General features: G+C 32.5%; 1 protein-coding gene across 2 annotated transcripts in view; it reads left to right on the top strand.

Annotated features, from left to right (window-relative positions):
- Positions 1-462: 462 nt before the first annotated feature.
- The window catches only part of LOC132940769 (ecdysone-induced protein 78C-like), a 67,404-nt gene continuing 40,139 nt past the window's right edge, over positions 463-27,727 (top strand). The window contains exons 1-2 of one of the 2 annotated variants that reach the window (XM_061008508.1): positions 463-643; positions 1,608-1,684. In XM_061008508.1, the coding sequence (XP_060864491.1) occupies positions 570-643; positions 1,608-1,684 (151 nt within the window). In that variant the 5' untranslated portion in view covers positions 463-569. Of the gene's footprint in view, positions 644-1,607; positions 1,685-23,413; positions 24,455-27,727 lie in introns of those variants that run through there. The other variant, XM_061008507.1, reaches the window with a different exon arrangement.

Raw genomic sequence — 27,727 nt, 5'->3', positions numbered from 1 at the left:
GCGGCATCGAAGGCGAAGTAATTGCGACAGGATGGTTGGCGGGGGGGTGGGGTGCGGGGGGTGGAGGTGACAGGGAAAATATAAAATATAAATGATAGCAACATTATATATCTGCCCGTCTGCCTGCCGCTTTCGTTGCGTTTGTATGCACGTATATATACAATTGCGGCTCGTCGTCGTCCGTAAGCTCGCGTATTATTACATTGTTGTGCCGGCTGTTATCGATCGCGAGAAAAGCTCGAGAGCGCGTGCGGCGCGGGCCGACGGTATTGCGCGCGCGGACGATATTCTACTCCGCCGCCGCCGCCGCCGCCGCCGTGCCACCTCGTGCGCCGGTCTCGCTGCGATAGCATAACACTAGCTGGCGTACGCACACTACTACAACCATTACAACTAATACCCACCACCATCAGCACCACCACCAACACCACCGCCTACGGTACTATACTTACGCTACACTACCACTACTGCTACCACCACCGCCGCCACCACTGCTACACTGTCGCACGGTCGCGTAGTGTGTCGCGAGGGTTGCGCCGGACTCTGTGCGGGTATGTCTGGAGGCTCTCATGGAGGCTACGAGCTCGTCGTCGTCTTCGTCGTCGTCGGTGCCGCTTAGCCCTCCGTCGGTCAGCACCATCAGGTAAGTCCGCGAGACTGCACGCTCACATTTTATATGTTATACAGATGGTCCTTCGTATAATATTGTGTAGGCGCCCCTAAGGCCCCGCTTGATAGTAATAATAGTATAGAATGTAAACGCGCACGTATTTCTGTACCCACTAATAATATTATGATTTTATGTCATGTGCGATGTGTCTGAAACGTGAGGTGTGCAGTGGTGTAATTTGTGGGTCGCAGTGGACAGTGGACGTACGTTTGAATTCCATACAAAATAATTATTTTTTTATAATAAACTGATATTTAAAATGTATATACACACAATACAATTCGTAATTTCGATAGCAAACAGTGATCGGTTTCCATTCATTTATCTAGTTTTTAGGCTTATTCACGTCTTATGTGAGTATGTATGTGATATGACACGTGATACGCCAAAGATAATTTATATGAAGAGGGGGTTATAAAGTGTTAACACTAATATTGGTGGTCATTAATACTATAGAAGTTAAAAATATAAATAAATTTCGAATGTAAAATATAAGATACTCGTGAGCCTAATCTGAAGGGAGAGGGGGTGCTGACTTAGGTACCCTATACATCCCTTGGTGTGAGTGTATTTTATAGTGTAATGGTTGTGAAATAAAAACATTTTTTGTTCAACCAATGGTTAAACTTTCAACCCTTCACGCACATATGTATAATGCGTATTATAGGTACCTATTAGCTATTGCCAATATTATCTATTATCTTTAGTATAATATCATCATTGCAATGTGTTATGTTATAAATTATAATACGATAATATTATTATATATAGGTACCTACTCCAGCTAGATGTAATATATGTATCGCGTGGCAGGAGAGCTCGCGATATGATTTGATTTGTGTATATTGTACCAAATAGATAGATGTTTTCCGCTCTCTGTCGATATCGCAATGCACACGATTTTAATTTGGCTATTCTATATTTGTTATTATTACAGCATCAAGAAAGAACCCACGTCCTTACCATCGAGTCCTACGGGCAAGCTGATCGATTCGGTGATCATAAGGAACCCAGGTAAACCTTGTTGATAATAATGATGATGATGATGATGATAATACCTAATAATAATAGTACTAGTATATTATAATATGTATAGGTAGTAATAAGTAACAACTAATAATAAGACTGCTAGATATACTAGCTGAGCTAGGTGAGTCCGTGGTGATTCTATACATAATAATTATTATATGGAACATGATTATCGACTTTTTCTTCAGTCTTCACCGTCAAAACCGCGTGTGTACTTATATATATATGTATACCTTTTCCTATATAACTAATGTGCAAAACAGCGAAACGCAATATTATTCGCGCAAACACCGTAAATACCATATACACGTATATACCTGTATACTATATACGTATATACCAGTATACTATATACGTATATACAAGTATACTATATATTATATATGTATAAATAAAATGTATATGATTTGATTACACGTTAACGCGCGCGAGTTAGATTGATGATCGGCCGCGTATTATAGACGGTACGTATCGCGCGATAATACTCGCACGTATAATAATAATAATAACAATATTATATTATAATCATTTCTGGTTTTTTCTTCCGCGGCTTTTTTCTCTTCTCTTTAGCAGTGTGTAATTTTTACCCCCCCCCCCCCCCACACACTTTACAATCTATAGGCCACTCTGCACCTATTTTGGCGTTTGTTCATCTCGTGCGCGGCCGGTAATCACCGAGCTGCGGCGGCAGATCATCAAGTACGCATTATCCGCGCAGCCACGGGCGGATCGTATAATAATTTTTGGCAAGGTGAACGCACTTTGCCGCAGCAGCGTCTGTCATCGTCGTCGTATTATAGTCATCAACATCGTCGCCATCACAATTCGTCGTAATAATAATAACATATACAACCTATACGCCTCCCTCGTGCATTACAAACTCGCGGCCGATAATAATATACGTCTTACATACATTACAATGCAATAATAAATTGTTACTCGCGCCCGGTGGACGATATTATTCTATAAACGTGTATGTATAATTGTATGCACGTAAGGCGTATCTGGAAAAATTATGAAAATCTTAAATGCAATAATTTACACTATTTCAGTGCTAAATTTATTGTGCGAATCCTTTACAGATACACTCCTATTTATTATACTGCACAGACAGTCGTGCCGATTGTCTGTCGATTGTCGTCCGTTAGGCGTATTAATATACGTATAGAGATTTTAGTTTGCGTGAGTCGTCGGCAAATTTACGCGGCACAAACATCGGCAAACATCATTTGCGTAATCAGTGGCATAAAGTTTTCGCTCGTCCACCCGCCGCCACCGATAGGCCTATTCAGACGCACGAACACGCGCGAAAACGTCGTCTTCCTGGTCCCTGGCATTTGTTCTGCCGCCGTACCGTTCCCGCGATAATATGAACATGTTTGGTACCCCTGCGGGTATTTCCAATACAAACGCCATAAAGTGCAGCACACTGCATAAGTATGCCTAGGTGTAATATGCCCCTTGTGACGCCAGACGTGTTTTTTTTCGAATTTGAATTCGCCATTCTGTGTGATTGACCGCTGAAACAGCAATTCGCACCCCACACATATTTTATGATGTACCTATATAACATGACGATGACGCGTCCTTGTAACAATATGAATATGCGTTATATATATATATATATATTATGCAGCATCACTGTGATCAACATGATACTCATCCGCACTCGACTATAATGAATAATTATATGAACAGTCATTTAAATGTTTGTGGGATGCACTATATTAGATGTTTCCGAAAGATTTGATGTAAATATCAAGAAATGAAAAACTTTTGAAAATATTTTACTTAAAAGACAGTGGAAGATAGTGCTTACATATATACTTCTACAACTGGAACGGATAGTATTGATGCGCGCGTACCTAAGTGTATAGTATAAAGTGATCTATAAAACTCTAATGTATCAAAAAATTCAAAAAATTGGTCAACTGAAACCGTGGTTCAAACTTGATACATTCTGTATTGAAATACATAGGCTTATCGCATTAGTAATAATAATTATTCTTATTAAAACCAATAGCAACCATTTATAAGCAAAAATAATAATAATAATAATAATAATCTCAAAATCCTTGTTTGAGAACATCCCTGGGCTGGACCTCTTATTTATCTTTTTTTGCTACAAAATGTAGGTAACCTAACTCCTTCCTCAGAGTCTAATCTATCTCTGTACCACATTTAATTGCATTTGGATTGGATAAACGGTTTACGAATGCATAAAGGACACAGTCAGTCAGTCACAAATATTTTTTGTCTCTTATATAATATATAGATAGAAAAATTATCAAACATTGCTTAATATTAGCTCCAAATTATTAAAAGCAAAAATTATGGTAGCAAAAATTGTTTATTATAAGAAACATGGAACATAATGAACTATTGAACTAATAAAAGTTTGAAATGAATCAGTATTACTAAATTTAAGAAAAATAAAAAAGAAGCGTTTATATTCACCGTTATTACAGTTACTTGTGATTTGTGAACGATCTTCCTGGATATGATCGTCTATGGAGCAAAATCTTTTTGGTAACTTGAATTTATCAAACATTAAACAATACATTCTAAAAGATTTAAATAAAGAAATAATACTTGATACATTTTCTAACAAAACCTAGAAAATTAAGGTTATGAAAAAAATTGTATTATTATTATTTTTATAAATTTAACATAATATTATATTTAGCACCTATTTAATGAATCGATTGTATTTTAGTATTTAAATGACAAATAATAATTAACAAAATATATTGTTATTTATTAAAAATTAATTATTTTTATATTATCATCCTATTCTGTAAATTTAAGGTATGCAATATTTCTTGGGCTATAGGCAATAGTCTCCTGTGTATTAAACCTTTAAATACGCCCCTGATAATGCTGCAGACCGATTGAAACTGTTTTTAAATGTCAAAAGTTACAAGTCTGAAGTTCAATATATATATTATACATATATTGCACCGTAAAATCAATACGTTTACGTGTGGTACTGAGGTGCAAGTACCTACATAATAATATATACGAGTATAAACCGATTATAAGATGTGTTGCAGTATTAATATCATAATGTTAACCCGTTGCTAAGTAGTTCGCACGTCAAAATAGGTCGCTTATTCGGTTTCCAAACGCGCTGAACAACAGCTAGGTAATGATTAAGATTCACTTTATAATTTAACAAATACTTTACAATTTTAAAATGTTTATAACTTGCTTCAATATAGTCCTAATAGGATACTATTCTAGCGTTTAAATTTGATAATAGATCAAACCACTCTCATATTAAAATTAACAAAGTTTAATTGATTATTATGTTTATCTATCGTCTCTCAATTTCTTAAGTACCTACCTATCTGCAGAGAAGTTGACATATTTTGCCATATTATGAGAAATTATCTCATAGGACAATAATTTTAGATTTTTATATTTTTGTTTTTATTATGTTCATGGTACTTCAAGTGTCTACTAGTCGTTTTCAAGCGTAATTTTATAAATTATCAAAATCATATTATTTTTTTTTTCAAGTTGATGAATATGTTATATAATATGTTTATTGTATACATTCTTAAAGTATGTACCTATTATATAATTATGGTAATTTTAAAATAATTTTAAACTCGTTTCAATAAAAGCATTTTAACATAATTACTTTACAATTTACATTAGTTTTGAGAAAGTTCACTTTATATTTTCAAAAATATATAATTATAATTTTTCAGATATCTTAATAATTACAAATAGTACATTAACTATAAAGTAAAATAATATAATAACTTTTGTTGATTAAATTTTTTTAAATTAGAATCTTGTTTTCATTGCTGAGTACCTAACTGTTTAAAATATTAATTCATATAAAAATAAATAAATTAGTTTATTGACGGAGAAATATAATACATTTTCAATAATTGCGACAATAAAATTGTATGGCAAACGTCATATTATGAATAAAACATTTTGTATTCAATTTGATCAATAATTCACATTTCATAATATACGACTTTTGTGAACGAATGCGTGTAATATTATAGAAAATTCAATTCCCCGGATTCTTTTGTTAGTTCTACATAATAATATAACAAGTAGATACCTAATTTAAATTGTATAAAAAATAAAAATTTGCGCATAAAAGCAATTCTTCTTTTAACTTTAAAAAAAAAAACTGAAATCATTAAATTTGTTACCGACGGTTAAAAATAATAAATTATTTTTGAGTAATTAAGATAGTTTATGTGGCTTTTGCTTGTCTAAGTGAATATATAATATTATTCCGGGTACGAATACGTCGCTGTAAAATATTGGTTATTTAATATTCTAATTAAATGATAATTTATACAAGAAAATGTAGGTACCTAGTGAAAACAAATTACTAAGTATTTTATGAAAACAACATTTTGAGTTTCCGGACGGGTGACTAGAGTTTCGCATTGTAAAACATAATATAATAGGGCCGCAAACAGTTTCGCGGTTGTTAAAATATAATACTAAAATTCGGGAATGAATTAGTTTGTACATATAGGTGCATTACATATGCATATACCCGCTGATGCTTACATAGTACCAGTACCACACACACACACTGTATGATTAGACAATTTTTATTCTTCGTTGATTATGAAGTTGTAGCAACGTGGGAGAGATTCTGTTGAAAGCCAAGTTATTGTAGTTACACGACTTTAAATAATAATGGTCTTGGAGGTGTGGTGAATCAAATGCATTGTTTCGGAAATTGTATATATTATATACCTGGCATGGATCATAATGATTATATATTTTAAAACGTCTGTTTTATTCGAAATACTTTCATGCTTATAAATGATTACAGTTTTAAAATAAAAATATATAAACCTAAAGTCATGATTGAAAATTGTGTGCGTTTTTTTGTATGTTAATCTATTATACGTAATAAAAATAGTACCAAAGTCGTGTGATATTATGTAACTAGTAACTCGTTTATGTTTAACATTGATACAAATATACGATTACCGTATTTAAATATTTTAAATGCAATCATACAATTTAGTTTGTTTAAAAAATCACGCAAAAATACTAAATATAAATAGTGTACCTACCTATAGGTATAGTTATAACTATATGGGATTCTTTGTATTTTTGTAATTTAAATAACGGGATGAGACACTAACATACAAATGAAAAGCAATTTTTAAGTAATATATTTTTCATGCTCGATCGCGTGAACGTTTCGCTTTATCATATTAAAATAAAATAATGGAAACATTCAACTCAAAAATTAAAATTCCCATTCTCGAAATAATAATTTACGATTGCACGATTTAATATTTATTAAATCGAATTTTCAGAATTCAATGGTTTCATTGAGCAAACTAACAATGTCAATTTTACGTAATATAATTTAATATGCTAGTTGATTTAATATTAATAATATTATTTGAGTAGTATTCACAATTCACTTGTTAGTTTGATACAATTCAATATATTGTTCATTTTATAAAACAATTATTCAAACGTAAATAAGCAGTATCTATTTAACTATATTTATTTAAGTAATTATAATTCAAAAATACTATATTTGGATATATTTATTTAATTATTTAATGATTAAAATTTAATCTATTATAATATACCTATTGGCTATACCTACTATATGAGCTCCTCTGAAACCCCGCACGGACTTCGTACATATATTTTTTTTAAACATATTCTTAGTAAAACTAGATGTGTAGAATTACATTAATATTAGGGACTATTTAATATTTATAATCATCAATACATGTCACGATGGTTTAAAATTCTAAAAGCACTATCATACAATACATATCAGTTTAGATTTATGCGGACTTTGTGCCTCAAATCATTCGAAGAACACCCAGAAATCAAAATCTATTCAAACTTATTGGTTCTTACTTATCATATTATACTAACGTACTTATGTGTGAAATTATTTAAATATGCTTTATTTTAAAGCCATATTTTTTTAACCTCAAATTTTATAATTTTATATTTTTTAAATAACGTTCAAAATTTAATACTTTTTAATGTACACAAAATTACATAAATATTTTATACAAGATCAATATTCAATATTATAATAATACGCCGATAATATTATAGATTACTAATATGGTTTATACCTAATCAGAATTATAACAACGTCAAACGTCAATATCATTTTTGCATTACCTACCTATACCATTTCCTTTAATATTCATGCATCACTGAATTCACGTAATCATTTCAAGCAGGCTTATCTCATTATTAGCACTTACTTGGGTTCCTACTATTAACTTTTCTCTTAACACATAATCTATTGTGTAAAATATATACACATAAATTATACATATTATCTTAAAATTATTATAAATTAAAACTAAAAGCAATATACCTTTGTAGCTACTACCTACGTTGTATAATTTGAGGACGAAACATCTAAAGTCATAAAACATTTAATAGGTAGGTACCTACAGTTAATTAATTTTAATAATCCCATAATTGATTAATTTGATTATATTAGTTAACTGACTTGAAGTCTTCGTGCACACATTTAAGTACCGTTTGTATACATGACTGCTGACAAAAATGTTTTAGAATTTCATTTAGAAAACATCGAACTTTGAAAAGTAGTATATATCTGTGTGACTGTGTGTATTTTTATCGCTGTTGGATTACTTGCATTTGGGAATTTGGAAATCCATTCATGGCATATTTTATGTCGTGTAATAATTGGTTAAAAAGTGTACTAGATATTAAACTTATACCAACATTTTAGTTATTTTATCTTACTAAATATATCGTATTTTAAAGAGAAATAAGATGATTTCAAAATAAAATATCGTTATTCAAAAAAACAACCACAAAGGAGAAGAGTTTTGAAAATGTTGTATGTTTTCATACATTTAAAACTTTTATGATTATTTATAATCCTCAGATTATTTTGTAAGTATATAATTAAAAATAATTGATAAAGTATATTTAGGAAGCAGTTTGTTGTAAACATTTACTAAACACGATAAATAAATAAAGTATATACTTTCACTGACAGTATATAATATAAAAAAAAATATATAATAATTATATTTAAATAGTATTTTGTATTGGTGAAAAATAAAATGAAAGTTTATTATTAAAATCACATATTAATTATAATTTATTTTATAATTGCAATTCGTACCATATATTAACAGCCGAAGTTATTTTGTAAATTGAATGCGAGTAATTATGTGCTGGCAGAGTTGAGGGGTTGAATAATATTGACGAGCTACAAAGTATGTCAATATTAAACGTTATTCCGAATGAGATTCAAAAATTACCGAGAAACTAATAAAATGGGTTGTAATGAAAATCATATTAATTTGATTTCTATGTAAAATATATAGTGTTTAATATTTATAATGTACTACCTGTATACACGACTCAAGAAAAAATGAACAAACATAAAACATGGTGCTATTTTGGTGCAGTATCTTGGTTTTAGTGTACCTACCTACCACATTTCATGGGAAATCGGCATCATTGTACCTCGGTATGTGAACTAATTCGTCCGAAATGGGCAATTCACCTGTAGTGGGATTGGATATAGCACTTAGTATATTTTCAAACATGGTTTAAATTACTCTAAACTTTTCTGATATCTTCAAGAACAATCTCTGAAACTTTCGTCAAAATCGGTAGAGTAGTTGTTGTGTACATAAGTAACAAATATAAAGATATTACCTTTTGTTGCACATTTGAATAAAAAACAATACATTTAATATTATTTATTATTTTATTAAATTATTAAATTTTCGTGATCAAAAATGAAATTAATGTAGAGATAGCAGCCTGTAGAGGTTGAAAAAAGAAGCTAAAAACACCCTTCAAGTCTCAAGGAATACCTACTGAAATAACTTTAATTGAAATCGGTCCTTTACTTTGTAGGTTCCGAGATAATCTGTTAATAAAAAACTAATTTCACATTTATGTGTACAGAAAAATATATTATGTATTATCTATTCAATTTTGAAACAATCGTTTGCATAATTGCATATATATAAATTGTATTACGAATAAGATTAAAACTGTAATTCTAACTAATCTTAAACATATTTTATGTGGGTACTTGAAACGTAGTATTTTGAATAATTTGGTTTCATGTATTATAGAATTTAAAATATATTCAAGATATTGATATTGGTGAATTGAAAATATTAGTATTTCATGAATTTATAAGTCTGTTCAAACTTTTCAGAGATAGATAAAAGGTCTTGCTGACCATTTCCGCTGTTTTACGGCTGGTGTATTGGAGGTGTTAATGGTTAAAGCTTAGGTTCACCATATGATGTGATTAGCGCTATTAACTATAATACATTTCTAGTTGGTAGGTGTTATGGGGGGGGAGTAATTTCCTCTGAAATATGGGCGTATTTTAACATTTAATATTGTAATTTATTAATCTCTCGGTGTTAAATACATTTTTCCTCCCTTTAAAATGTTAGTACCTAGATTTTTGTCCATTGATTTTCACAATATATTTATTATTATTTTAATAGTGATGTTCGACTTTTATAGTAATATGGGGCATGTGTCTATGTTATATGTAATTTCTTGTCAATCATTTTTTTTCATTTGAGTTTTGTATTTAAGTTTGTTGTTATGACAGGAGTAGTAAAAAATATGAGAGTTGGACGTAGTGTTGTGATATTTAGTATACATGCAAGTTTTGCAACATTTTCTGTATTTAATTTCGTTTAATTTGGCAATGGTTCGAAATTCATATATAATTTAAGTTATTTAAGGTCATTTGTTTTCATTTTTACTTAAAATAACGGTTGGATAATATTGTGTATATAATTTTATGACGTATATCGGTGGTGAAAATACAGTAAAATTGATTTAATTATTATGAAATTGTATTTAAAGAAATATTCTTTATAAAATAATTTTATCAATAAATAATATTATGCTAAAGTTTTATACAAATATATATTTTGTATGTATGATTTACATTGTTTTAAAAAGAAAGAAAAATACAAAAATATTAATCATATAGTAGGAACTAAAAAAAAAGTTATTTTATCTTCTTTTTTAAATTATTAAACAAACCTAAACTTCCTATGTTTTTAAAATGTATGAAAAGAAATCCCGTTACTATATTGTTCATAATTTTCATTTTTCCAAAGCTGTACATTTTGCATTATTATTTTTAAGTTTTTGTAAACTTTGTTAATAGAATGCCTGATATACGCGTAGTATTATAGTATCTGCAGTCGCTGCTTTCATTTCCATAGTTACCAATATCATTGTCAATTTTATATGAATATTATTCAACAATAATACATTTATTTTTTCAGGCTTTAACACGAGTTTAAAGCCATAAAGGTATTATTTTGGTTCAATATTTTGGATAATAAATAAATTAAATCTTCATGGTAGGTACATTATGTTATATCGCAGTCAACTATATTCAACTATTTATAATATTGTTATTCAATATGTATACAGGATACCAGCCGTTCAGTATAGTATTATTACAGGCACAAATCCATTACAATTTTGGGGGGCTAACATTATTAACATCAATGTGAGTGAGGGAGGGGGGGTTGATCCTACAACTAAAAAATGAGGGGGCTTGACATTAAAATAGTATTTAAAATATTATTTTTTAATTTAATAACAATGATATCAATGAAATATGGTGAAAAACTGATAAAACAAAAAATAAATTATACGTCGTCAATGTTGTTAGGCACTACAGGCCATGCATATACATTAGATAACAGTTAAAATAATTAGATTTTTTCTAGTTTGGACAAATCTTGAGAAAAATAACTAAGTATAAAATATATTGGTAGGTAGTGCAAGAAAAAAATTTTTTAGAAAATATTAAATATACAATATAAAAACATAAAAATTAAGAAATATTGACTCTTTTCTGAAATTGACAAAATATTCAAAAATACATTTTTCAATTTTATTTTTTTTCCCGTTATTATTAAATATTCATAATAGATATCTAGCTTGGTTTTCAATAAATCGAAAGCATATAGAATAATGTGCCCCTTCTACAACAGACTCCTGAGTCGTAAGTGATAACGATCACGATGTTATTAATGTGATACTACAGATGTTATTGATAATATAGCTTTTGGCGTCAATACAAAATAATACTTATCAAGTTTCCATTATTATTAAAATTATTTTTTTATAAACCATCTCCATTTTTTTTGAGGATTTCTATAATACTATAATTTTATTCAAACAACCATAATATTATTATTGTTACACTACCTATAGGAATATAGTGAAATTTGTATAATATTTCCGTAGGTTCAGAGTTTTGATGATTCTGTGCAATACTTACAAATCTGAATCATGGTAAAAACGTAATGCATAGATGGATGCTACCGCGGGTACTTCCACAGTTCCACCGATGCAGCCTAGCAGACTGTAGCCATTCGAAATAAGTAGACAATGTGCAAATAACATGCAGACTCCCCACAATAGACTTTTTTTAAAATACTTAGTACGTTGTACGTAATTAATATCGATGCACCATGGACTGCACGTTCGTCGCTCTGTTACGGCCACTGTAAGTATGAGAAAAATACATTCGTGTGGCATAACATGATATTATAATTTTTAACCACCCTAAAATGCTAAATTAAACGCCCTGCTATTACAAGTCGTATTAAAAATCGACTGTGGGAGCAGTGGACACGCGTACGTCGTCGGCGGTTGTTGGCTCGTTGTTCGATTTTCAGACTGTTACCGTTCCGCCGCAATTCAATGCCACTGCATCGAGCTGGACTAGATTGTCCGCCGACTGATATTTGACACACAACACGATATAGCCTATTACAATGTATTTGTCCACAGCCAAAATCTATAAAGATTCACGGCGGTCATTGACCCAGACCGAAGGGATCCTTTTTTATTTGGACGTGGCACAGCAGGGCCCTGCAGTTTTGCAGCTACCCACGTGAGACGACGTCGTGCACGTTTCCGGTTTCTCGAACTTTTCTTTGGTTCGACGACCGCCGTTTTGAAGCAGAGGTGATGCAGTCACTGCAGTAAGGCCTAATGTCCGGTTTCGCGAACGGCTGTCTGCATCGTCGGTGTCACGGCGGTCGGCGGTACCCGAGGTACAGGACTTCTCGGTCTTGTGATTTTCAATCACTTTATATATCCACGCGCTTACTTTATCGATTAAACACGCAGCAGTTCCTTGTACTATGGAAATTTGTCATCACATCTGGCCTGTCTAAAACGACGGGTGAAAGCCTTTCACTCGCTTCAACGATTTTACACTCTGCAGTAGTGTAGATCCGTTGTGGTTCTGCGTTTACATACCATTAAGCGTTTACCAATTGCAGGTTGCATATTAATTATTAGTGATTGGCATAATAGTTGAATATTTTATATTATTTTTAAATTTGGCTGTTGAAATGATTTGTTTAATTATACAGTCATACAGATTAATATTTACACTGTTATGTAACATGTAACGAAAAAGTATTTCAAAATTTTATGGAAGTTTGTTTTTAATATAACTATGTTTAACTTTATATAATATGTCATGATATAAATTAAAAAAGCATTTTTCCTATAGTATCTAATTTCGGTTTTTTTCTGGTTTTGTACAGTTTTGTTGTTGAAATTATTATTTATAAATGATTAATTTTGTATCATAAGACCAGTATAAGACGTTAAATAAACACTAGGTAGGTACTACCTATTCTATAATATTATATAAAAAACATTTGAATATTGTTTAATGATAGTTGAAATATTAAATGATAAAGAAGAGCAAACATTATGGACATATTATTACGTGTATTATATATTATAAAGTATATTTATACACTCATACAATTATATATTATAATATAAAATTAGTATCCTGAATTTATTACATAATCGAGCTTTTCAGAATGTTATATTGAATAGTTATAAAAATACGTTCGTAATTTTATTGAGTTTATATAGTTCTACCGTTATGAGTTATATTATACTACTATAATAGTATATGATATACAGTACTACAGTAGGCATAGCTAATGCAATTCAGTAATAATTGGATAACATTAAAATTTTAAAAATTAATTAATAACAAATAATTCAAAACATAAGATTTTTTGAATATTTGTCACTCTTAATTTGTACAAAATACCAAGTTTATTGAAAAAGTCACTGAATACCTAACTCGTTTCAGCTATAATTACATTATTTAACACATCTGTTTTAAATAGTTATGTAAATTTTTATAATACATAATATAAACACTGCACTTTTTACTTGGATATTCGTGTGTACTTGCTAGGAGAAATGAGTGGAAGGTACCAAAAATATTTTCTTTCGGAACCAAAACTGGTTTATTATTTAAGTTTAAAAAATATCATACCAGTATACGAGTTTGTTTTCCAGACACAACCGGTTTACGGAATAACCATTAATAAAAAAAACATAATTTATTTCATTTTCATTATTTTAATTCGTCTTGAACTCTTTTGACCTTTTTTCATTGGTCGTTTTTCGGAGTTGCTTATTTCGTGACGGTCTATACGGCATTATTATTTCGCTGCACATACCACGTATACCTCGATGACTATTGTACAGTACCTACCTGGTACCTAATAATATCGATACCGCTGTTTAACTAATATGGCTTGTAAAGTGCAGCGGGTGCGCACACAGAAGGTTGGGAAAAAGATGACCGAACATAAGCGCACAAAATAATATTTTCGTGATTTCTACAGTCAGTATGTGTCATGTGTGTCTAAGAGTTGAAAAATTTAGAGGTGTGGCAGATTTCGTCGGAACATTTTTTCATAATTATTATGATTATTACAAATATGAGAACAATCAACGATGAACTACAATATAATGTGTTAGGATAGAAAATTGCAAAACTAGATGAAAAATAAAAATACAATCATTACACTTTTGAAATTTACAGGGAGCATATAAATTTCAATTTTTTGTTTATATTAGGCAGTTAGTTACTTACTTATTTGGTATCGAAAAATTGACGTTAAACACTGTAAAATGTGTTTCAAGGTGCGCATGGCTTACACGGTAATTAGCTCATTGAAAATACAATTTAAATTATTATACCCCTGCAGTACGCCTGTACGCCACTACGGTCGATACTCCATATTATACCTACTGGTATTTCGCATTGAAAGGTTCCTATAGCCTTGCCGACTTAGCATCTCGTTCGTTGGGCACACGCGAGGCTTGTTATATACTTATATGCAGTGGCGCCGAACACGGTATAAAGGTGTGACAGCGGTAACACCTTTTTAAGGGGTGGGTCGTGGGTGGGTAGGCGTAGGTACCATACTACTGTTAGGTGTCACTTATGCAATACAAAAATAGTAATACCTAATAGTATATTAACATTGTATATAGTAATAGCCACAAATTAAGATATCTTGTGTACAGTTAGTATGTTTGTATTCTATTAGTAATACAATAAGCGGATAAGGTATATAAATAACATGCAGGACGGTCTCGGTGACCTGTGCATTCGCCGTTGTATCTTTCTATTTTGTCATAATAGTTTCATTTAATTTACTATTGATAACAACCGAGTATCAGCTCCCAGCGATAACTGGAAAAGTTTATGTCCATGATAAAACAGTTTTTTTATTATACGTTTATTTGATAAATTTCATCAAAATATTCTTTTATTTTACTCCTATTACTACTACTTGAATAATATTTATAGTGCTTACTTTATTTGTTAAAGTTGAGTTGAATCTACTATTCTAATCCTATACCTTAATATATGTGTTTCAAATTGCTGCATTTGATTCAAGAAATAAAACTTTGTTTCTTAGAAGTCATGTAATGAATTAATTTGATTCAGTAATAATATTCACTATTTCACTGTATCTTTTGTGAAAGTTAAATTATAAAATGTATTAGTAGGCACTAGCCACTAGGTAGGTACGAGGTACCTAAATAATATTTAATCATAAATGTAATAAACAATTAATTTAGTATTTGCCTGTACCCTAATTTTAAATAAATAAATAAATGTATAATATAAAGTAACTATTAATTATATAAGTAAAATATAACATAACTGCAATTTAAAATTAATTTAAATTCAACAGTTATGAGTAATTTGAGTTTTGAAGTTGTGAGATTGCAATTTTTAACCTTTGCGGCCTATACTACAGCTTTGATTTTTTGGGGGCTAGCAATTTTTTTTTTTTTTTTTGGGGGGGGGGGGGGTCTTTAACACTCACGAAAATATACCTTTGGGTAGGTGGGTGTGTGTCATAATGAAATGTTGTCACACCTTTATTTTGGCGATCCGGCGCCACTGCTTATATGCATATACTTAATAATATATTATAATACATTATAATATCAACTATGCGTATAACGAAGCGGTTTACACCATGACTATAGTTTAATATATTATTTATAGATACTATTTATAGCTGAGAGGTGAAAAGACCAATAACTACGCGCGACTAGTCGTTAGATAATCATAATTCGTATATATTAGAACATTCTTCAGAGTACCACCGCGGGGAGAGATGACCGGTGTGGCGGTGTGTATAATATTTCGTTACATCGTTGCTGCATCGCATCACTGAAAGCATCAGCTATAGTCGTACACACTACAACCAAAAGCGTATCATAAATTAATCGGATACCTATGAACTTGTTATATTTTTCTTTTAATACCAAAAACGCTCGACACCGTATGATGTTTAGTGGGAGGAAAAATATGCCAAAGTGGCCTCAGTGGTACCTATGATACCTATATACGAACGTTTTTATAAATGGTAAGACGCCAAGACATGCACTTTTGTACCTACTGCATGACGCCGTGCCGTGCTGTATTTTTTTCGTTCGACGCTATTGTTTTTGATCTGCATTCCAAACAAAAGATCCATTGATTTGGTAGACTTAAATAATTGACGTTTGTGTTGAATAGGTTTTTTTTTTTACAAATTAGTCGAACTTGTTCGTGTCGGATATAATTTTATGTCAACAGCTGTGGCGCTGAGGCTAATTTCGGATAACCTGTGTATAGTGTGTAGGTATAGTGTATCCCTCTAGACAAAACTGCAATATAATATACAATATACATGACTGCAGTCACGCGTAAGAGTGCCTATAATTTGTATTATTTTCATGGTGAAGTCATATTATAAGGCAAACCGTTTTGTGGAATTTACCACAAGCACGATACAATAATAATAATTTATAACTCAGCTGTAGTCTACTCGTGCAGTGAGTACATCAATATTTTACAGTATATAATATATAATATATATATGCATAGCTATAATATAACCATATAGGTTGGTATCTATTATAGACAGTACTAAATAGTAAATACATTAATTTTCATTGCAATGGATGTATTATATATGTATGTACCCATCCTTTTCAATTATTTAAATTTCTTATGTACCTACTATTCGTTTCGTTTTAAGTGTAAATGTACTGCTGTATTTTGAAAAGTATTAAAACCTACAGCTTCATATTTTTTTATAATAACAATATGCCATATACATATATTATGTTAGACAAAAAAAATTACCCACTAATTATACATAACATATAAGCCACGTTTAAAAGCCCGTGTTTAAATTTATGCTTATCCTAATTTAACTTTGATGTACTTTACGAATTAAACATTATAAATTATATTATGAAGGATTTTGATGAGCCACTGTGGTTACATTAACTTTTAATTAAACATAAAACACGTTATTATCGCATATATACTGCATGCCAAAAGTACTTTACAGGAAATATACGTATTCTTAATTATAAACAAATAGGTACCGCCAAGTCGCTTGAAAAGTTCTTTCGAGTGACACCCGTCCATTCCATCCGACGCAGTGTATATTGTATAATATTATGTAGGTATATAATGTTTTTATTTTATGTCATCAAACGCAGCTACCATAGAAATAAACATAAAATACCAAAACGATAAATGTTTAAATGAACAACTAGATTTTTTTTATTCAATAATAAACTTAGCAAAGTGTGTTTCGACGTAATATATATTGGAAAATTGATTATGTTACCGATATTTTCGAATATATTAAAAATTTAAATTAAAAAATGTAGTTTTTATTTTACGACATTTGGTTGTCAGAAATTCTCGTTTTAAATATTTTAATAAAAATATCTTCTTACATGTATATAATATTATAGGCATATTGTATAAATTATTATGGAACCTATTAGGAATTTATAAACAATATTTTAATTCGTTAAAGTTTTACCTGCATTTCAAACACGTAGACTATTTCTATAAAACTGTTCTTTTCATTAATTATTACGATTATCAAGTTCTACATTTATACATCACTCTCATCATAGCCTCTGCAGTCTGCAGTACCTACACGTTTTGTCATATTTATAATATAATTTATGGACTTGGTGTGCTCTGCATGTAATTATTTGTAAGGAGCCAATAAACTGCGAAGAAAAACTGGTTTTCCGGTATAGACAGTATTATCGGTGGCATTTGCGGGTAACATTTGCAAGTTTGGCATAACTGTATAAGATAACGCGAAGAATTGCGGCTAATTTAACTCTTTATCTCTCATAATTAGAAAACATATCATATAAAATAAATTATTACACTACTATTAATCAACAATCAATACAATTAACATGATTCCCCAAAAGATTTAAGATCTATTGTATTGTTTACGTTTTGTAAATGGAAATAGTAAACGTGTCGCAATATTGTATTTTAAATTTGTAATGTGAATCAATGAAACTTAACCAAAATTTACGAATTTTTCAATACCTATACATTATTGACAATCACTGAGTTAATTAAATCGTGTTCAAGAACATAAAAATGTATCCACATATATATATACTAGTCATGTATGCTAATATGCTATATTATATTACGCAGAGATATTTGAAACGATTATGAGATGGTGATAATGAAACTATATAATTTATCTGTATTTACACAAACAATAATCATACTTATGATCTTTTAAAATCTTATTAGGATAATAGGTAATGATATTAAAGTGTGGTCATTAAGTTTTCGTTGAAAGATTTTGAAACCGGTTTTGTATAATTAGTAATTTTGTGTAAATTAAAAATATAATATAATATGCTTCTTCAAAACGTAATGATTTAAATATCTTATTTGTCAGCATTCAATACTCAAAAGTGATGGTATAAGAATATTATATAGACTGGCATTGTACATTGCTCTATTTGACAATAGAACAAAAAAATGCCTTTAAGATAAAACAAATGAAAAATACAAATCTTTTAAATAAATCACTAACGTAAATATGACTGAAACAGTAAACAAAAATTAATATATTTTATTTACACGATATTTTATCTGGACAATTGTATCGAAAAATTGAGTTTTAAAATACATATTTTATTCAGATTTGATGTACAATATATTTAAAAAAAAAAAAAAAACAATAATGTTAGACATGCAATATTATCTTTTGGACGTAAATATGACTGATTGAAACATTTTTCAATATGCAAGGTAAAAAAAAAACAATGTAACCATAAAATAAACTTGTTTTAAAAAGAAAAACTGAATTGTCTTTATTATGTTTGATTTCCCACAAAAATAAGAATATAAAAAAAGACTGATGCTTATCAACTGATCAGTATTTTTGTATTTATCATAAAAAAGTGTACTGCAACTGTTATGAATTTATCTTTGCAGATACTGCATTTTTGATAGTAAATATGCTCTACAGCAGTCCGCATTTTAAGATTAAGTAAACATTAAGACGATTGTAAGGCTAAAATTTATCAGCATAGCGCTGGCTCGGTGTTTCACTAAAAAGAAAGGTCCCCCGCAAACTATAAATTAACGTCGTTTAATATTGTTCTTCGCAACTCGTATTTTTCGTTGGAAACAATCCGAAAAAGAATTTTTCGAAACTACGGTCCATAAGTCGTGTTGTCACAATTTCCTTTTTTTTTTTTTTAACAATTGCAGCTTTCTACATTATACTTTAGCAAACACTCATGCTGTGCACAATTTATATACCCTAATTGATTTATACGAAAGTCTCGAGAGCCAAAAATACCGAATTTCTAAAAGTGTTTTTTTTCATCAACGATTAATGATTATACATTTGAACATTTCTACTTTACGGTGACGATGGAGGAGAATCTGTAACGATAAGTAATAATACATGCGTTACTACGTCGTTTCGCCGAATGGAACAATTAAAATAATAACATCGGTGAAATATGGACAAGCGCATCGAATAAATCATACATGAATGGTGAAAAATCGGTTGTTTAATATTTTTATTAGGTACGAGACAAAAACCGAGAAGTCAACTCCAAATAAATTCTAAAGTGGGGTTTCGGTATAAACTTTTCGGCAGCGCGCGTGTAGGTGACTTCACATGTAACCATGATAACGAGATCCACGGTTACTGGCAAAAACTCTTTTGTTTGATTTATGGTAATTTTTATAATGTGATCTGAATGGTAAGTGGTAACTAGTTTAACATATAGGTGGGTTTCCATTAGATACGTGTACGAGTAGGTGCATAAAAATACTTTTCTGTGATTGGTTGATACATGGTAAGCTTTTGGTATACCAGAGTGTTATACGTTCTTACCACAGGCTTGACCATGATACCATGAAGTTGGATCCAGTTCAACTTTTCACGTGTACACGGCTCTATATTGATAACAATATTGATAACATAAGAATATATGAGGTAACTAATATGTTACCAATCCTAACCTATCTAACCCATATTGACCGATGGGAAACGTTTGTGAGACCGTTCATAGCGAACGTATCCGGTTAATATATGCACGTAAACGTACACGTATTTGGTGGAAATCCACCTTATGACTAGAGTAGGATTGGTTCTATTTTCAGGTGTATGGTATTTACTTATAAACATTAGGTATACCGGCATACCACACATACTAACTCCAAGATTAAAGCCGGGTATACACCACACCGTAAAGGGGGGTTCACACTTACACCGTGTCGTGTCGATTCGTGTGAAAAATTTTCTCTGATTGGCTGAATCGCGTGGTTCTATTGAGGTTTACGATATGGTATATCATAATTTTATCACACGATACCACAGTAACCAAACGATACCGCATAGTTGAATATATTCAACTTTTGGCCGTGTGGTTCCAGATTAAGTGCAGAAAAATGATAACTAAAAAAATAATAACTTTTAATCACTGGAATTGATAACAATTTTGGTATCGTTGGTATTGTATTTTGGTATAAAACCCACGAAACGATGATGATCTTGATAAATGTGATCACACGTTCATAAAAACTAGATACAACACGACACGACATGACACGGTGTAAGTGTGAACCCCCCTTCGAGTAAAATAATCACAGATACCATAGTTACCAAACGATAGGTACCGCATAGTTGAATACCTATATTTATTATTCAACTTTTTACCGTGTGGTTAATGTAGTGATAACTAAAATAAAATAATATTATGTTATCACCAGGTCCAATATTCATATCATTGATATTGCGTTTTGGTATAAACATAAAAATACGAAATCACACGACACGGTGTAGTGTGAACCCGGCTTAAGCCAATCATAGTGTCAATATTTTTTTTTTGGGAAATCGCCGTTTAACTTTTCTTGGATATTAAAACTATTGCTTACTAGGTTATGACTTATCACAGTATAGTGTAACGTTTCCTTGAATCTACATTGAGTGCAAAACTCTACAAGGGTCTAAATTCATGGAACGCAAACGACCGTGGTTTAAGGCTTACCCAATTATACGCAACTATACGCGATTATCGTTCCCCGTATACCGCGTAATGGAATACCGCGAGACACCCTCCAGCGCACAACCTCGATATTGTCTGTCCCTCAGACAATCGTAAAAAAAATTCAGACGTGAACATTTTAGTCGCTGACCGTTTTCTTCGTGTATCCTCAAGCCGTTCGATTATTGATATCAAGCCATTCTCGCGTCACTCTCCGTGAGTGCTAATAAGTCATAGTAGTTGTGTGCAACCATGGATGAACATTCCAGTAAAGCGAGCCCCTGCACCATCACCTTCGACAGTTTCCGAATAAGACTACAGGTCAAGCATCTCATCAAGATTCAAGGGGTAAGGTGCGCATAATTTCATCGTTCACCGATATTAATCACAGGTGACCGTTTTTGAAAATTAATTGTAGATACGTTTAATTTGTGTGTGTACCTACACATGTTTATATAGGCAGTATATAGCCGTGTAGGGTTTTAAAATCCAAGTAACACTCCTTGGTAAAATACAGACTACAGACGCCGACGACTAACAAATAAGACGATTTTTAGTACCTATATAATATAACGTATACGGTATACAATATAATAAGAACTATAAACTATTATTGTGATTTATTATTTTTGTTTCGTATAATATGCTAGATTTGCATTTTGCAGCGGTATAGGTATTATAGTCGGTATAACCATGTTATTTGGTAGGGTGCGAAAGACATAAGTGTCGCGTTACATTCATCATAAAAACGAAGCGTTTAAAATTTTAATATTTATTATTTATTACTCTATGGATTACACGCTTAACGTCAAAAGTTCGACTCTCTTTAAATGTGGTAACTTTAACCGCAGTTTCTATACAGAAACTAAAATTTTACTAAAAAAGCGTAAAAGATATTTTAATAATAATTGACTTAAAAAAGTGCATACTTAAATAGTTTAATATATTTAAACTAGAGAAGTACCTATATTGACTGTTGGTATAAGCAAACAATAAGGTACACTTCGGAACTTATTACTTATACTCAAAATAAGAAACACAGTCGGTGGCGACCAGTTTTCGTCGGCTGAGGTCAGGTAACATCCATTTGTCACCCCCCCCCCCCATCTATACCCTGCCGTGTAGTTTTGCCACGCTCCTGCGCACAAGTTGGCCGCAGACTGTGTTTCTTATTTTGAACAGAGTATAGTAAATAGTAAATAATGATGAATGTATCAAACTTATTTAAACAGTCATATAATATATTAAGAATCCAAAGAAAGAAATATGATCAACTTATACAATAAATATTTTTGTATAAAAGTAAATCTGATATGTAGGAAGCTATTTCACCGGCCTCCCCCAAGCCCCGGTAGTATATAGTAACATTTTCGAAAAATAATAAGAGATACCGACGGAAGTGCGCTCCCTACCAATCCTCGCCATCCTGCACCGACATTTGGTCTAGGCGTTCCAAGTGGATCGGCGAACTTGAAAACCGGAAAACCGGAAGAAAACTCTGAGACCGAGTGAAATACCCTTTCGGTCACACGCTTGCCGTAGCATATTTTATTATTCGGATATGTACGACGACGACCAGAGAGCGCACTTAGAGCGAATCATGCGGCGGTGGAGGATCCGCGGGGCACTCCCACTAAACCCCGAGCGCCGCTTATGTGTACGTGCACCGCCGCCGTATACTACCGTCGCCGCCGCCGCCACCTGCATAGCTGCCGCCACCACTTCATCTGACAACCTGCGACGGCGGCGGCGGCAGCGTCGTCGTCGTCGGTCACTGAACTATCAACAGCACTCGCACGCACGAACGCACGCACGCACACGCTTACACGGCGGCCGGATCGTAGTCGTATTATATAGTGTTTGTTGTAGTAGTATCTCTGTATCTAGTAGTATTAGTATTATTATTATTATTATTATTATTATTATTATTAGTAGTAGTAGTAGTAGTAGTAGTAGTAGTCGTCGTCGTCGTCGTCGTAGTAGCTTACCTGCCGCGGTCGTCGTCGTCGTCTTCTGCGTGCGTACCATCGCCGGCCGTCCGACGTGTCCGTGTGAGACATCTGTGGTGCTCCAGTGCAGTCATCGTGTGTACGCGCACGTGCACAGAACGCATACATAATAAATATATTAATTATAATATATATTATTATTACAACGATAGTAATTTATGTATATATTATATTTATAAAGAGTCGAGTCGGGCGCGCGTTCGATCGGTCTACATTATTCTATACTGTATGTACGCGCGTTTTTTCAAAATAGTATTTTCCTATCGTCGGGGAGTTAGAGAGATAAGTTTTAAAAATCGCACGTGAATTATCGTCGTGCTTTCCATCTGAAAATGCGTCTCGTCAATTTGCGCCCTGAAAATCCCACCGCGGTATAACGGTGGCGGTGGCTATGCACCACCACCTACCGGAGCAGCATCACCACCGACATGTTCCACCGTCGCAGTGCCGTCACTTGACGACCGCCGACCCTCGTCGGACACCGGCCGCACTTGAACCACCACCGCCGCCACCTCCGTCGTCGTTACAAACATCTATAATTGGAGTCATCTGTTTTCGTGAACGCTCTACGACATAATATCATACGACATACGACGACACATAAACATATATAATCGTCAAAACATGGACGTGTTCAAGCTCGATCAATCGTTAGCGGTGGGGCTGGGCGGCGCACCGTCCGCCGACAAGCTAACGGCCGACGTGTCGTTTGGCGCCGGCACCACGGAAGAGTTCAACTTGAGCTTTTTTGATGACACGACCACAGATACGGCTGGCTCGGAGAGCCACGACCCGCCGACCCAGGGATTTGGCGACGAGCCCTGCACCACTGTGCCCATGGACACGTCCACGCCTGCGGCCGCTTTCCGCGACGTCCGCGTCCAATCTCCGTGCACCAGTTCCACGTACCGGCAGCCCACCGCGTACGCTGGCCGCGTGGCTGCCTCTCAACCACCTCCCCCGCCGCCGACGGCTGCCGTCACCAACTCTACGCCATCCTCGTCCACCACCGCACCAGGTCAGTGTTCGAACCGAGCGCGATTTGCTATTTTCCCGGTCGACTCCTATACCACACGCCATGACTGCTATGTTATTATTCGTCCCAATACAGTTACTATACCTAGGTAGTAGATAGATTACGTATAGCCACTGTGCATGAGTTATTTATTTTTACATTTTTATATAGAGCCATGCATATAACACAAACGCGTTTAATAACCGCGGTTATTTTACGAACTTTCTGATACCAGATGAATGGCAACATGTATCATGCCATTTCAGTATATATAACAACTTTTATCGAGTTAATTTATATTTACGGATAGCCGTTTAGACTTTACTTGAATCTCCATGATTTATATTATACTCCTAATAATATGGGGATTATCAAAATATTATCATACCCATCAGCCGCGCGTCGTCGTACTTAAATTAGCCAATTTTTATACGACATTATTTCCATTTGCAACTTTTTATATGCAGTATCGGGTATAGCACGAGATATTACATTCAAACGTAAACGTGAATTTATGAATGCCAAGTCCTTGGCAGGTTGAATAACCTGTAGCCACTATAGACAAAATATCTAGTGAACAAGTGTTGAGTCAATAATCAAGTATTTCAGTGGTAATGATTTCATTGTTAGTATCAATTTTTGTCGTGCCATTCAGCCATTCATATACCTACTGCATTATTAGTAGTATTTAGTTGTATGAAACAAAATATTTTATACCTATTACACGCATTTTATCCTGTACGAACGTGGGTGAACGATTTCACGGGACCGGAGTTTAAATACAAATGTTTTTCACCAAAACTAATATATTTTCTAAACGACGTTGAAGTCAACTGTAGAGTTACAAACTTTTGGGTAAATGATTGAATCCATTTTTTTTTTGAATTCGGGATCTGCTTATCTATCAACGGGCCCGGATGTATTTCAGTTTTATAGTGGTGTCCTCGGGGCCCGGGTTCTCACGCCCCTCGCTCTACGTTTAATTTTGACCCTGCAATATACCTATATGAATGGACTACGTGCGCTTACTTCCGATGACCGTGTGCGATACGTTTAGAAATACCTACGTGCGATATAGGTATAATAAATAATAATAATGTGCTTAAAATATATCGTTTATACGATTTACGAGGAAATATTATTTAGGTATAATAGATCATTCGGTATTTATAATATATTATTATGTAATATATATAAGTATGTAACTTTCATGTACAGTGAAAGTATACGAAAATAATCAATCTTTTACAACTAGTATATTACCTACATATAGCCCGTAGGATGTGATTTTATTTTAATATATTATAGGTGCATATATTCTAGTAGGTACATATATAATAATATGTGCGTGTGTGTGTCTATATAATATAATATTACTTGCATAGTCGCATTACGTTAAAATATTTATATTTCTTTTATTAAACCTGTACCTACGCTTTTGATTTGCATCTGACACAAGCGTTATTTTGTTTGGATACTAATATTTGTTTTATTGCTTATGTATTATATTATTTTTTTTTTTATTTAGTTTATCAATCCGATGATTGGTTTTTAACAAATTTTCACAGTTATAATAATGTCTTCTCCATCTTTCTCTATCATTCGCCATATTTTTGAACTCCTTGTAGGGAGTGACTCCTTGTAGGAAGTGACTCCTGCATCCTGCATTATTTGGCTTATGTATCTCGTCCTAGGTCTTCCTCTTGATATTGTGCCTTCTATCATTCCTTCAATTATTAAACTATGTAATAATTCATCTCCATGTCTCAACTTGTGTCCTATCATCTGCCATCTTCTTTTCTTTATAGTGTCTATCAACGTTCGTTTTTCATATATTCTCCTCAAGATGTCTTCATTTGATCTTCTCTATCAGTCCAGCTTATTCTCTCCGTCTTTCTCCAACACCACATATCCACATCTCCAGAGCTTCTAACATATCTTTCTCTTTTTTATTAATTGTCCGGGTCTCACTTCCGTATAATGCCACACTTCAGATGTATGTTTTTATGAGCTGTTTTTTCGTTACTATGTTCATATTTTTTTCTTTTCTTGTGTATTATAAATAATAATTATTGTATCCTATGGTAGGTATAGGTATCTATACCAGACTTTACTATTAGTTATTACTAAATACAAGTAGTTTATTAATATTATTTACGCGTCTTTTGACATCAAAACTATGTTTTACATTTTTTGTCTGTAAGTTATAGTTTATTCTCTATTCTGTAATTGTATATTATATTCAATTTTTGAGTTCAATGATGATACAACGCAAGTCCCTGTTATTTATTGATTTATAATAAATGGATGATAAATATGTACAATTAACTAGGTATAATAATAATACAGGTGTATTCACCTATACTCTCAACGAATATGAAATAAAAATGTATGCAAATATAAATTTATGTTTCAAAAAACCTCCCGCTTATCTCAGGGATATTCATCGGGCTTATATATTTTATACGAGCACCGAAGTTCGAGGAGTAAATGTTCAAGCCGATTTGTTCATCAGACCTTGCTAAAGATGCGTCTGTCGAAACTTTTCATCAAGCACTTTCCGGAATTCATCGTAATTAGTTCGTATATATAGTTATATACAAAGAGGATTAAAAGTTTTCACTAAAAAGACTCTGCAAGAAGTTGCACAAAACGTCGTTGGAACTTTTGTAAGACTTCATCGACCGCATAAAATGCAACGTACGCGATTATAACGAAAATCGATTTTTTTTCCCACCCTAAAAACAACTTTCCAGCTAGAAATCATCGTCGGTGATAGAAGAAAAAATAATTTATTGCGATCGAAATCTACCGCGGAAAATAAGTACGAAACACACAAGGTCACGTATATAGCATGTAAACTATGCGTGTATGTAATATATATACAAGACATACGTATAGGAAAATCGGATATTATATATATATATATATATAATATATATATGTAGGTACACTGTTCGTATATGATTATCTCGTGCCTGCGCATATACATGCACGTATCGATTATGCGGTTATTTTTTACCATGCACATTCAGCCATCCTCTATACCTATTATATTCTGTTGATCGATCATCGACTTGCGATTGGTCAATGTTGTTGATGTTGAAGATCATTCACTTTGCTCGTGTACCGTTACCATGACTAACGCTTATGAATATACGTACATTCATATACACACACACACACACGCGCACACACACACACACACACACACACATTATATATATATTAGTTATTCGCCATGAGAGCACTATCCGCACCTATGCCATTGGTTAC

This window comes from Metopolophium dirhodum, chromosome 3, assembly GCF_019925205.1.
Source record: "Metopolophium dirhodum isolate CAU chromosome 3, ASM1992520v1, whole genome shotgun sequence".
NCBI classification, from domain to species: Eukaryota; Metazoa; Arthropoda; class Insecta; order Hemiptera; family Aphididae; genus Metopolophium; species Metopolophium dirhodum.
This window is presented reverse-complemented; position numbering and strand designations above follow the sequence as displayed.